This window comes from Rousettus aegyptiacus, unplaced genomic scaffold (assembly GCF_014176215.1).
Source record: "Rousettus aegyptiacus isolate mRouAeg1 unplaced genomic scaffold, mRouAeg1.p scaffold_m13_p_6, whole genome shotgun sequence".
Lineage (NCBI taxonomy): Eukaryota > Metazoa > Chordata > Mammalia > Chiroptera > Pteropodidae > Rousettus > Rousettus aegyptiacus.
In genome coordinates, this window is record NW_023416309.1 from 87483911 (window position 1) to 87498452 (window position 14542).

At 31.9% G+C, this 14542-nt stretch overlaps 1 protein-coding gene across 1 annotated transcript in view; it reads right to left on the bottom strand.

Moving 5' to 3' along the window:
• Positions 1–4356: 4356 nt before the first annotated feature.
• Positions 4357–14542, bottom strand: part of BRIP1 (BRCA1 interacting protein C-terminal helicase 1) — a 145413-nt gene continuing 135227 nt past the window's right edge. Inside the window, 4 exon segments of the mRNA XM_036222337.1 lie at positions 4357–9553; positions 9555–10206; positions 11661–11891; positions 14454–14536. Of these exon segments, the coding sequence (XP_036078230.1) occupies positions 9376–9553; positions 9555–10206; positions 11661–11891; positions 14454–14536 (1144 nt within the window). The 3' untranslated portion in view covers positions 4357–9375.

Below are 14542 nucleotides of genomic sequence, written 5' to 3' on the forward strand. Positions count from 1 at the left end.
TAAGACTTGTCATGAATGATCCACTTTTGAAGGGGTAGCAACAACAAAATCCCAAGTTATAGTTTTAAGCCTTTTATACTTAGTGAATGAATGGCAAATATAGAACTTGTTACTCTCAGATTTTAAATGGGTAGGAAAGAGTTTAGATGAATTCACTGATGTTGAAAATGGGTAAATAATAGATGCTTGGGTTATTCGAAGTCAGCATTTTAGAATACATATAATATGCTTCTCCTTGTCCCTACTGCTTCTAGGAAGAGTAGTGTTTAGGATTATTTCTAGGTGAGTGCAGGACCTGAGATAAATAATAATGTTTGGCCTAGGACCTTCTAGGCAACATCAGAAAAAGGTATTGGGAGAATAAAGATGACCATGACGAGCAGACTTGAAAGTGACTGGGAAATTATAAAAGAGCAGTAGATAACATGAGACACATCTATGCAAAAAAAAGCACATAGGTTAATTGGTCATTTGTTTGTATATAAGCATCTATCCCATTGATTTTAGGAACAGCTGGTGGAACTCAGTTTCTTTTATCCTGTAGGTTGCTTCCGTGAGTTACTGCTCATCCTTTACCCAGGTCAAGCCTGCCAAAGTATGCGTCGGATCTGGATTTGTGTGCCTTGGAATGTTTTTCTGGGAGTCATTATCAGACACGGATAGATCGACTAATGACTCATCTGTCCTAATATGACATTTTTTATTTATATACTTCTTTATTTTGAACAGAGTTTGAGATTGTTTTATTTGTCTGTTTGCAATTCTTAAGACAGTGGAATGTATTTTAAAAAGCAATTTATTACTTTTCATTTGAGAGTTCGCATGAAAATTTTAAAAAATACCTTATTTAACAGCTTTAGGAAGTGACAAGGAAATAACGTAGCTATTAAATGTTTACCTTCACTCTTCCCTGAAGTCTGATAAACCAATATGATTTTTCAATGGTCAAGAGCAGCACTATCACTGGTGACATAAAATAAATCTTCTTCTTCTGATCTGTACTCTGACTCAGTGAAGCAATGGCAAAGGAATTTTGTGCAACTTAATTTAATGTTCCATATTCTTTGGAAGATTCTTTGGGTTTTTATCAGCACAGTATTCTTAGAAAAAGCTTCTAAAAAATTCCTATAAAAAAATAAGGTGAAAAAGACTTAGGGAAGGCATATCACACTAACAATTATATCGATTACCTACAAAAATACTGCTGGTTGCAGTAATTTATTAAGATTTGTTTGTAAATATGTGTTAGTCAATCAGAAGACAACTCAATGGAGAATTACTGCATGTGCTGGTAACAAAATAATATATTATCATTAAAATCTATTATCACCAATATATACTGCTTCTCATAATACTCTGTAGTTGAATGCAGTCACAAAGAATGTGATTGACTGGCTTTTTATTTAGTATCTTAATTCGTTAACTTCTTAATTATCTAAAATTGTACCTTTCTCTAAGACTACCTTGAGAGGGTAACTCAAGCTAATATGAACAAAACTACATTAAAAACAGAGTGGTGTGTTGCTATCAATGATCTTGATCTAGGTACTTAATCTCTCTGGAAATCAGTTACCTCATGTTTAATATAAGGGAAGTAGATGATTTCTAAAGGTCTGGCCTACTCTAAAATACTAAAACAGTAATAAACAATATAAGAAACAAATCAAAGTGTTACCTAAATAAAAGTAGCGAGTCTCAAGGCAGCATGGTTCAGTTCAGTTTGTGGAAGTAAACAGTGTCATTAATTGGGTGCATATTATTTTAAAGGATGTACAAGATGCAAGAACAAAGTCTTACTTTGTACAAATGTCTAAGTCTGATAAAGAAGACAGAAGCAAAAATAAACAACATGGTGCAGAAAATACTATGTTGAAGTTATGCACTGGGGGCCAAGATGAAGTACACTTAATGCAGTTGGGGAGACATGGTAAGTTTTCAGAGGAAATAGCTTAGGTGAATTTGTAGGACTGAGTAAGAGTTTGCTAGATAAAGAAGAGAAAGGGAACTCAGTACAGGTGGAAGAGCATTAGCAAAGCCAATGGATGTGAAACGGCATGATGTTTTTAAAACTGTCAAGCATAAATTTAGCAAAGGCTGATAGAAGGTGAGGTTGGAGATGCTGGTAAAGACCATATCGCAAAAGGCCTGGTATGTCATGTGAAATTTTGATCTGATCTTGTATAGAGAAGGATTTTAAACAGGTGAATGATGTGGTCAGATTGGCATTGTAGATTGGCTAACTGGCAATAAAGTCGAAGGTGGGCTTTAGGGGAAAGACTGGTGGCAAAATGACTAGCTAAGAAATATTACATTGTCAACAAAGAGTGGGTCTGAATTATGACCCTTTATGAGGGTCTGAATTAATGTAATCACAATGATGGAAAGTAGGGAGAGTTGAACAATATTGTGCATCTCAAAAAGTCAGACCGCTTGCTAGCTGAAGATTTGTAGAACTAGATAAATGATAATGCCACCAGCTAAAATAGGAAGCACAGGTTTTAGAAAAAAAAAGATTGTTTTCTATAAATGGAGTTCCAGATGCTCTGGGACATCCAAGATATTGAGCAGTCAGCTGGATGATGGGTTGGGAATCATCAGCATACAGGTCAAAGGAGTATAAGATTCTCCAGAAGCAGCATAGCAACTGGAAAGGGAACTGGCTGAGAAAATATGGAAGTTTAGTCTACTGCTGGCAGGTGAGGGGAGAAAGGGAACCAGTGAGGGAAATACACAAGCTGAAAAGCAGTGTTGAAAATCCAATTAAATCTAAAACACTGAGCTATATCTACAGTACTATACCACCTTCATCAGCAGTGGTTGAACTTTTCAAATATAATAACAAAGGTAGATTGTGATATTAGACTAGGTTTGGGATTTTGCAGGACCTAGATAGTAGAATGACAAAAGTGGATAGGAATTCAGGACACCAGCAAGAGAACAGTTCCAGGGACTAACTATGAAGTCCAAACTTGAAAGGAAGGAAGCAAAGACTGAAGGAGGATGATAAACTGGGAGAGAATTGAGGGAGTAGGTGCAGAAGGAGGAATGGAGTCAAAGCTAGAAGGACAGAAAATCAGAAAGGGGGTCAGAGAGAAGGATATTAGTTTTCAAGTTTACATGAATGAGCAAGTCCCAGGGTACAGTCAATGGGAATAGATGAATTAAATGGAAGTGAAATCATAAGAGGCAAAATCAAGAAATTGAGGCTTTGGTATCACATAAATTAGTGTGACGTTTTAAGAATCTGGAATTGTAAGTTATGACACCTGGGTACTAGTTCTGACTCTCACTAGTTAGCAATGCTACCCAAGATGATTTTAAGTTTTTTTGGGTGTTGTTTTGAGATTCCTTCTTCTCATACAAAATATTTATTAAGCATCTTCTACATGTCAACCCTTATACTACGTTCTAGGACTATTTCTATTCTCAGAAAGTTTATATTCTTTAATGGATGTTAATGTATCTTTGTTTAATGTTATAAAAATGTTATTCTGGAAAGCACTCCTTTGGAAAAAGATAATGAGGCTTGCTTTCAGAATTCTAAGACTATACCTTTCATAGAGATTGTGGCAAACAAAGGTGGACCAAAATCAATATAAGAATATAAAAACACATCCAAAAAGTGGAAAGACCTCCATGACCTTGGTTGTAGTCTCACTGTTTCCTTTTCCTCATTTATAAAATAAGAACAATACCACCTGTATTGCTGACTTTGGCTAGACACTTTGAGAACCAGATGATGGTTGTGAAAGCTTTATAATACACTATATGCCACACTTTAAAGCACTGCAGAAGATATACCTATGTTCTTGCTTTGTTTCCTCTATGTAAGTAAATAATTCAGAGGGGCTAAGAAATCTGTAGATTTAGAACATCAGGAAAAACAGCATGTCCTGAATTACCTCAAGAATATTATTTAAAATTGTAAGCATTTTTTCATCAAAAACTTAAAATCTGTCAAGATATCTCGTTCTAAACAAATTCTACTGTTAACTTATGGATTGTCTAATTAGTCATAATTGTGCACACCAGCATGCATATATTCAACACACACAGCTGTGTGCCTTGCCTCTTTTAGAGCTTTTATCACACTATACCGTAAGTGCTTACCGGTATAGGAATTGGGCTATGAATTCCCGGTGGATATGATTTTTGTCTTACTCATCATTGTTATCTCTAGAGCATAGTATAGTTTTTAATACAAGGCAGGCGCTCATATGTCAGATGAATGAGTGGATGAATGAATAAATGTTAGGTAATATGGGAAGCTGTCATTATCCTTAGGGGGCCACACTGTGCCAGAAAGAGACTTTTATACAATTAATTGCAACATCATACAATAAATATTACATTGGACAGAGGCAGAAAATTTTAATTGTCTCAGGGTAGTAATGAGCTTGAAAGGCTTACAAAATAGCAACATTTTTGGTTAATCAACTAGTTAATATGAAATTCAATTCACATGTAGAATCTAATTGTGTCAGAATACTGTTTATAAACATCTCAAACAGAATGTGCAAAAATCTAACATTTTTTCCAGGTAAAGTTCGCAAAAGTACACCCTTTAGAATAAAAGAAAAAGACAATCTCTGGCCACAACAGAAGGAATAGAGAAAGTATAAGGAATTTAATGATGTTAGGGTAATAAGAATGAAAAAAAAAATGGAAAGAGAAAAGTCATTAGAGTCTAGAAACCGGTCAAATGAAATGAGTATTTATGAGAGCCAAGTATCATATGACAAAATCCTAAGATAAATCCTTTTACATATTACCTTTCATCTTGTTTAATCCTTACAATAATTTTCTTAGGTAGATATTGCTCACTTTTTTCCTCTAGAAAATAAAGCTGAGGCTTAATAATGTAAAATATGACCAAGGCTACTCAGTAAATAGGAGGGCCAAATTCAAAGTCATTCCTTTGACCCCAAATTCTGTTATCTTTCTTCTTGCCAGATGTTACAAAACAAAAATCTTTTATGTACTCTACTGTATTGATAGTCATAATGTTTGACTTACTTATTATGAAATTATTATTAATCTTCACCTTTTTAAAATGAAAAAAAACAAAAGGTTTGAGAAATTAAGTAACTTGCCCAAAGTAAGTCAGCAGGTGGAATAGAAACATGTTTTGAAGAAATATGGTATCAAAGTCCATGTATATTGCCAATCAACTTTAAAGATTAAAACATGGAAATATTAATATGTCAATCTTTTTTAGTGCAATTTAGGTGAGCTTATAATAAGTATGGCACGAAGTAATTTTTATATTTCCTATCTTCTTTTTCTTTAGGTAGTAATTTAGTTCCAAAAGCAATACAATAAAAGTCTGACTGGGAAGGTGGGTTACTGGGTCTTTTTATAACAGATAAAAGAGATCAGTGTTTGAAAGAATGGTTAATATTTAAATACGAATACCACGGGATGGTTTGAAAAAAATATATACCAAGACAATATTTGACATGAAATAACAATCAGTATTTAATATCCTTAAATCTTTTCAACTACATATGAATCACATAAAAAAGATGATGGCATTTAACTTAGTTTGCATAAATGATATTCCACTTGTACATTCTCATACTTCATAATAGCAAGGAGCCAAATGAAGTTTTAATATTGAGTTGTATAAATACTTACATAAAATAATGTAAAATGAAATTTTGGAGAAAAGCATGAGAATTAATATCATATAAATTGCTCAGAAAAGCCTGATTAAAAAAAATACAAATTTGTTGTAAAAAGCACTAAAATATCTACATGACTATGACTCGATAACAGATATTGTTTTTAATCAGTATTTACCATTAGGTTTTCTAAGGTTAATTTCTAGGAATACTAAGTTTCATACAACTTTTGTTTTCCTTCTAATACATTGAAGGTTGTTTATTACAGAGTGGGATTTAGTATAAGATGGGCTGTTTGGACCTAGTCCAAGAGTTTAGTTACTGAAAGCACTTCATTATTAGGTAGTTTCACCAATAAGGTGATCCACTGGCTCGGATCCCTTGCATATTATAACAAGGCTCCATTGTAGAGAACAGGAAACCAGGCAGCTAATGGCTCGTTCTATCAGCTGAAAGCTTAAGAAACAAAATTCTTCCCCCTCCCCATAGGCATGAAAATCATTTAAAGCTAGAGAATCATAAGCCTTGGTCATCTGTCTAAATTTCCATTTCCTGAAGCGCTATTCTTTATTGTATGTTTAATAGCTGCACAGATACTTCAGGTTTTAGCTTCTTTAGACATCTGTTGTCTAGCGTGATCTTACACTTATTTTTTATTATTCAAAAAGTTCGATATTAATACTGCCCTTCTATTTACAAAAGATTGACTGCGTTTTTCTATGGAGACAAGAAACTATCAAGAATTCATAAAGATTAATGTAAAAACTTGTGTAGCTCATAGATAAATCTGAAATTAAACAGAGCATGAGCAAGAGTATACCGAAAAATGACACCACTGAGATTAAATGACTACCATAATTAGTCTTTCAAGTGATTTTACAACACACACTTTGGTGAAATTTTATAAGCAATCTGAAATAATTAAGGATTTTGAATATATTTCACTATAGAAAAATAACATGACAATGTCATATTGCAGAAAAAAAATGGGGTAACCTTTTTAAAAAATTAATGTCTTGAATAGGAAGATCATAAGGAAGACTATATAGAAAGCCTTATGTGAATTTTGAAACAGTGCTAAATTAAAACTATGTAATTAAATAGTAGTAGTAGCATAGCAAGTTATTAATTTCCAACACAACTATAACAAGTTATAAATGATTCATTTAAATTTCAAAGGTCAAGTCATGAAAACGTCTACCCTTTACATTGTACCTTTCTTCCATGAGAAAGTTCTTTCTCCAGTTGGTAGGTTTCCTGGTTCGTGGCCTGTATGCTTAATGTACTTTCAGCCCTTAAATAAATCCAGTATTAGATAATTATTTCATATGCATTCAATGGGTAAGGGAAATTACCTGAAAAACAATTTATTTTTTAAACATCTCAAAAACCTTAAAGAATAAACTAAATAATTTTTCCTTCCTACCATTTTACAATTCTTTATTGTTGGTTTGTCTGTCCATTCGTCCATCCATCCATCCATCCATCCATCATCATTAGAGAAGGCTTCATATAAAGCACTCCAGATATATGGCTGATTTATTAATAATTGATGGTTTGCCATGTGCCAGATATTCTTTTAAATGTTTTTACATGTTTTAACTTATTTAATTCTCTAAAACATCTCTTTAAAAAGTATGTAATCACTAATGAAAATGTTCTACCTCCTATTCTATTATAAAGGTTAGTACTTTACTTCTTGTAATATTATCCTGGTCAAAGTTATAATCTCAGACTACCTGTTTCAAAACTGACATCACTGTGGAAAATTTTTGAAATACCTCTTGAAATTACTAAAAGCTGGTGGCATATCTCTACATACATTATAAGTGATGGAAATTTTTAGCTTTGGAGGGAATTATAGTTTGGGAGAAATAAATCTTGTCTAGGGAAGGGATTGAGACCTAGTTGGACAATAATATTAAAGTATGAGTAAAAAAATAATATGCTTGATTTTTCTCATGTAGTTTACCAATTCTTCTAAAAATTCAAAAATGCTTTAATCACAGCATTGTTAAAATAAATATCTTGCTTCCCAAGCTAGTATGTACATATTCATACAATTATGCCCTAGATAGTATAGGGCATAATTGTAGGTAGATGAGTGTCATTTCACCTTTTCTATAAAATGGTTTGTGTTACTTTACTCAATTTGGAACAAAAGCAAATGAAAATTGATTCACAGTGAAATAACATATGTTCCTTTAAATTATAAATTTTAAAGCTGAAAGATTTGCATAATTTTATAGCACTAAGTTCTGTATTTCACAGATGAAATGGTCCCCAAGAGGCATAGTGATTGCCAACATGACTTAGCAAATTAGTGTCAGAGCCAGGAATACAGCCCAAGTCTCTTGTCTTCTACCTGGTATTCTTTCTACTACCCCACGACATTTATCTATGAATTAAGAACTTTACTAGAGAGGAGAAATGGTTACGCTTGTTCAAAACAATTTAGAAATTACCTTCTAATCTAGAGTTTTGTAACTTACTATTCATTAATCAATTAAAAAATATGTAATACTAACTGGGATCTAATATATCCCAATTTATAAATTCTTTAATTGGTAAATTATCAATTGAAATTTCTTTGAACTATGCTTATAATTGAAACATCCAATGCTACAGAAACAATTAAATTGTATTCAATCTAAACACTATTAAAATAAAAGGAAACATATGCATGTATAATTCACTTATCTAAATGAATATAAAAGAAACTTGATTGCTGGCAATTTTGACTTGAAAATAATAAACCACATTCACAACTAGAACAGTTCATAAAATTTCAATTCAAATTACTCACAAGAAGCATAAATGTCCATAGAACAGATGTTTCTTAGAAAAAGATCAGTGAATGCAGTTTTGGAATGACGTCAGAGAAGAGCAACTTTTATAATCATTTTTGATGTGAAGTATAGTTTCATTTACAAAAACATGAACAAAGTCAAAATTTACAGAAAGGCTCACTGAGCTTTAAGGGAACATTTTCCAGCTACAGTTACATATTTGTATTTATCAAATTTACACATGAAGTTTTCTTTCTTAACAGTTGCAAAATTAAAGCCTTTATACTAGAACATGTCATTTTCCCACAATGATGATAAAGCTAAATAATTAGAATGAAAATTTGGAGTCCTTTGTTTGGCACTTTATAACTTTACATAAGTTTGCTTAAAACATGCTTGATTTTAATTTATCAAACAAACAAATGTAAAACACTGTCAATTAAAAATGCGTGCAGTTTTTTTCCTTAATTCTTAATTACTTAGAAGTAGGCAGTTTAGTATAAAGTTTTCAAGAAAACTTTGATTTCTAAAAAAATCTCAGACCAATTTGAGGCAAAATCTATAGTGAAACATGGTTGAGTGTGACTGGATTAGACGGCTATTAATTTTTATGTATCAGTATGAAAACAAATAGATAAAGAGGACTATAGAATACAAATATTTATGGAAAATTTAAAGTGCCCTAGACAACTATATATCTTTCAGACTGATTAATTCTGAATGACATTTAGCTAAGGAAGACTTGTTGGAGGAAAATATTTTGTATGAATCACTTTATCAAAAACTTGAGATTAATGAAACTTACATTTCTGAACATAATACATTTCTTAAAACTAATGACAATGAATTAAAGTGAAAAATACATCTCAAATTTAAAAATATATATCTGTAATGTATAAAGCATCATTTATGATAGTTTAATATAACCATGATATTTTTTCATAGCTTGACGGTTAGTATTATTAAATAACACCAGAAAACACACCTTTATTTTTGGAAGGAAACTGTTTAAAGTTCTTCATATCTATTTCATGATTTTCCCCCAGTTCCAATTCATTTATATGAGTTGTTTTTATATTACTACCAATGTCATCAGCTTTATTTTCTTTAACATGCATGAGTCTATTCAACTTCGTCTGTACACTCCTCAGCTTTCATTCCCCTGACTGAGTCTACTTTCGGAGTTCTAATTTCATAAAGATCTTCGGCTAAAATACAGTTTGAATGATTAGCCAATCTATTGTCTCTATCAGTTTCAACTAGTTCATTTGTATCAACAGGATCATAAAGCTCAGGTGTAAAATAGATAGAGTCATCTTCTGCTTCTGTTTCAAAAGCTGTATTTGAAGTGGAAAGTTTAGCTTCTTCATTTACTAGAGACAATTCAATGTCCGAATCCAGGGCTTCTTTACAGCAAAGCAGCTGTTTAGAATGATCTTTTTTAAGAAGAGCAGAATCAGTCTTTATTGATGGAATAATGGTTTCTGACTGAGGGCATGGTCCAACTGATGGAGGACCATGAGACGAGGACTCAAATTTATCAGTGAGTGGCAAAACAGTTTTATATCCCTCTTCTGTTTTGAAAGTGGAAGAACTAGAGGCACACTCCTCTAATGACTTAACTTTAGGTGTGGTAGTCAGAATTTTATCAGTAAGAGACTGTCCCAAAGAATTAAAGCTAGACCAGCTAAATCTCTTTGTTTGTTTGTTGAAGGTTGGGCTTGTGGATCTGGAAATCACAATTTTTTCTGCTTTTACTGTCTGGGTAGACTCTTCCAATAATATTGGATCACCTATGAACACAAAAAGTTAAGAATGTTAACTTTCTGCTCCTAACGTAACAATTGTTATGTTAAAATGATTTTTGTTAGAAATACTACAATAACTGTATAGAATTCATAATTCTGAACCCCCAACCAGTAGTAGGACTTTTGTCTCAGAATGTAAAGCACAAAGTGTTAACTGTGAAAGGAATCTTAGGTCTCTTAGTGATTCCTCACCTAAGCTGTAATGCTACCTGGTAAATTATCAGATCCCACACTAGAAACTTCAGGAGTGAATGAGAAAAGGAGGGGTAAAAAGAAAGAGGAAGATGGCCGAGTAAAGGAGGGAACAGGCTGTAAAAGTTTGCCTTGAAAATCCACTAAGTAGTGAGTGACAAAAACTGACTTAAACTAATTCTCTTAAGGAAACTGACAACTACCAAGACTAAGATGCAAAACTGGTTAGTAATCAGACCTGGACCAGAACCTAGGTTTCTTGATTACTAATATAATGGCCCTGAATTCACTATGTCATTTATTTAGGATGGAACCATATACTATAAAATAAGTTTTTAAAAATAAATATATTAAACTACTAGCATATATTAATTAAAACAATTGAAATAATTGAAACTTTTTAAAAATAATAATACCCAGTGAAATAGACCACAATTTGGCAAACTTTTTCTATAACAGGCCAGACAGTAAATATTTTGGGTTTTGTGGATTATATTGTGTCTGTTACAACTGCTCAATTATGCTGTTCCAGTATAATAATACAACCATTTGACTCTGCTGTTATGTACAATACATACATAATATTCATTATGGGCATGACTGTGTTCCATTAAACCTCATTTACAAAAACAGGCCATATTTGGTTCATAAGCCATAGTTTCCAATCCCTGATATAGATTGTTATATTCTAATATATTTAAAAATATTTTTTTATCACTTAGAACAAATGACTTTTACTTCTCTATATTAAGAAATGTTAGAAAAATATCTATAAATTATATCAACTTTTAATATAGCTTTTAGAAAAACATTTGTATAGTACTTTACAATGCTGATATTTATCACATTATTATATCCTCACAACCTAACCTGGAGAGATGGGTAGCAGATAATCCTTTTTTTCTATTAAGACTCAACTCAAAAAAGTTAAATGACTTGCTCATGATGGTCACAAAGCTAGTTAGTAGCAAAGTTTGTTCATATAAAACCAGCAAATATGCTCAAAGTTTGTTCCCATTCCAATACACCATACTAATTCTTTAATTTATGATAATACCTTGTATTACAAACCAACATATTTAAGGAAATTAATTTATAACTTAATAAATGTTTCACTAAATATAATGAAAGACTTTTCTATCAAATATAAATGGACTTTTCTCCTTTCTGGAAGTGATGTCACTTGGTAGAGATGGACTTGTTATAACTTTAGGACACTAGTTTTTGAATACACATATTTGTTTCACCTTCTCTAGGATTTTCTGGTGATAGATGACTTGCTGTTTCTAATAAATGAGTTGAGGTATTGTTCTTCAAACAGGCCACTTCAACTGTAGACTCGTCCTGTATAGACTTTCTGTCCTCTCTGAATACATCACTGAAATTTTGGTGCTTTTTGGAAAATTCAGCCAAGGACTCCAGTGCACTTTCAAAGGTTGAATGGTGCTGAATCTGCTGCCGTACCCATTTAGAAAGTCCTAAGGAAAAAGTGAACCCAAGAAAGAAACTCTGGTTATTTAATTAAGATATTACATATTAAGAAAAACCCTAGATTTTTCTAATAAAATAATTTATTTGAATTTAGAATATATAATGGTTCTCAACGTTTCTTCCTGCATTTTTATTTTCCTATGTATAATATGCTCACATATCATTAACATTTCTCTTTATGTGCAGTGATTGTCAACTGGAGGAAGGGAAGCAGTAGGAGTGAGTGGGAAGGGGAAATGTATTATTTGTCAGTTCAGAATAACTGCGGAATAGGCAAATTCAATTCCATCATAATTCTGGACAAAATAATTGTCTTCCTTTTAATTATAGGGAAACTAAAAGCTGTAAACAACATAGTCTTCCATTCCAACCTTCTAAATTTAATAACTTTTATAAAAATAAAATCAAGATTCCAGTCTCATAGGCTTTTTTTTTGGTTCCCCTTTTCCCCTAATTCTAAATATATCTTAAACTATTCTGGTGGTAAAAGGAATAACACTGTTTTATAGGCAAATTGAGTCCTATCTAAATATTTATTATATAATTATTTTTAATATGTAAAGAATCAAGTATTAAGGGATAAGATTTTCCCTGTGACATATAAAAACTGCACAAAAATAAACCATATTGCATATAAAGTATAGCAGGATTCGTTTCAGAATTAAATGCAGACTCAGATATATGAACTTTTAGAAAATAAATGTTCTCTGCTGGTGTTACTAAAACTGTCCTCTTTAGGAGTAGTTCAAAAAGTCACTATGGTATTTTCAGTTTAGAAAAAGATAAGATGGGGCTTCAAGCAACTCAAACTAGTATACTTCCATTTTAAATACATTTCTTCAGTTTTTTTTCCAGTGGAGTTTTTCTATCAATCTATTATTTAAGCAAACTGAATTTAAACAAAAATCAGTTATCAAAAGGAATTTGTATGTTGCACTATTATCACCTAGAAAAGATTTCGCACTTTGAGTCTCAGAAAAAATAAATAAAAACCATACAGAAATAATGAAAAATACTTAATTCAAAAAAAATCTGAACTATGAAGTAAAAGTTTAAGTTTTAGATTTTGTAACAAGAAGAGAAAAAAATAAATAAACATTTCCTTTAAAGTGCTTTATTTTTGTTTGCTAGGGGAAAATAACTGTACCAAATAAAAATATAAAATTTTCCCATATTAAAAAATTTTAGTATTATAGTTACTACCTTTTTCATTTTGACCTTTTTGTAATCAAAGAAAGCCTTTTCAGTATAAAATATTGGTTTGCTTTTGAGACTTGAAAGAATCTGAGCTCCACCTGCTGACTAAATGTAAGCACTTAACATTCTGCTTTTAGTTGTGTCTTGACCTAAGCACAATGGTTTGCTTTACATACAAAAAGAAGCAGCATTTGCTGCTTCAATCCAGGTAGATGTTTTAATATCAAACCAAATATAGTAATTAGGCTCTGAATTGTAAAAAGTATAGCCCATACCCATAAACAACTAAATCCAACACAAATTTAAAAGTTATCATCTCTTCATTATAGTATGGTATGAACTTTTTAGCATTAAAGATAATAAAAATGCAAATATTTCCAATAGTTCTTTAATAACTGATGGATTCCTGGTATTGACTCTAAAGGGACTATGTTACTGCTGAATAAAAATTACAGATGCTCTTCCACTTACAATTGGGTTACATCCCAATAAACCCATTGTAAGTTGAAAATATCCTAAGTTGAAAATGCATTTAATACCTCAACCTACCAAACATCATAGCTTACCTCGTCTACCTTAAATGTGCTCAGAACACTTACTTTAGCTTACAGTCGGGCACAGCTAACATGAAGCCTATTTTTTAATGCCCAGCATCACTAGAGTATCCTCCTACTATCACCATTCCAGGAAAAGATCAAAATTCAAAATTCGAAGTATGGTTTCTACTGAATGTGTTCACTTTTGCACCATTGTAAAGTCAAAAATTGTAAGTTGAACCATCTTAAGTCAGGGACCTGAATAAGTACATAATATCTGTTCATTTGAGTGGGCAAAAAATGACCATCTATTTGATTTTGTGGCATGCAATGGTGTTTTTTTTTTTTAAAAAAATACTAGCTCTAACATAAACTCTAAATAACTGAAGTATTTCTGAATCAACCAATGCACATCAAACTTCAACATAACCCAGAACGAAAGAATAAAGAATATTAAGCAGCCATAGGACATGTGCTCGGATGGTTAAATGTAAAAACTTAGTATTAGAAAATTCAGTTCTGTGGAACAGCTTTTCCCCTAACAATGATAAATATAAATTACTTCGATGTTACTGGGTCGAATTGCACATCCAATGAAATTAAAGAATCATAATTGAGTAATACAATGTAACTAGATTCTCCTTTATATTTTTTTGTAAGCACATAATATTAAAAGGCTAGATTTCTGGTCAATATGAATTTTCCATGTTTGATCTCATAATTCAAATTCTCTGTCCAACTCTGTTTTTAAAAATAGAAGTCATTAAATACCAAAGATTTATTAATTCTTACTCTAAGCCCAGCTGAGAATCTTACCCGATATGTATCGATTTGGGTTACTCCTGAAACGATCATCTACTAGAATAAGGGCTCCCCAATCGTTTTTGTGTCGAATACACCTATGA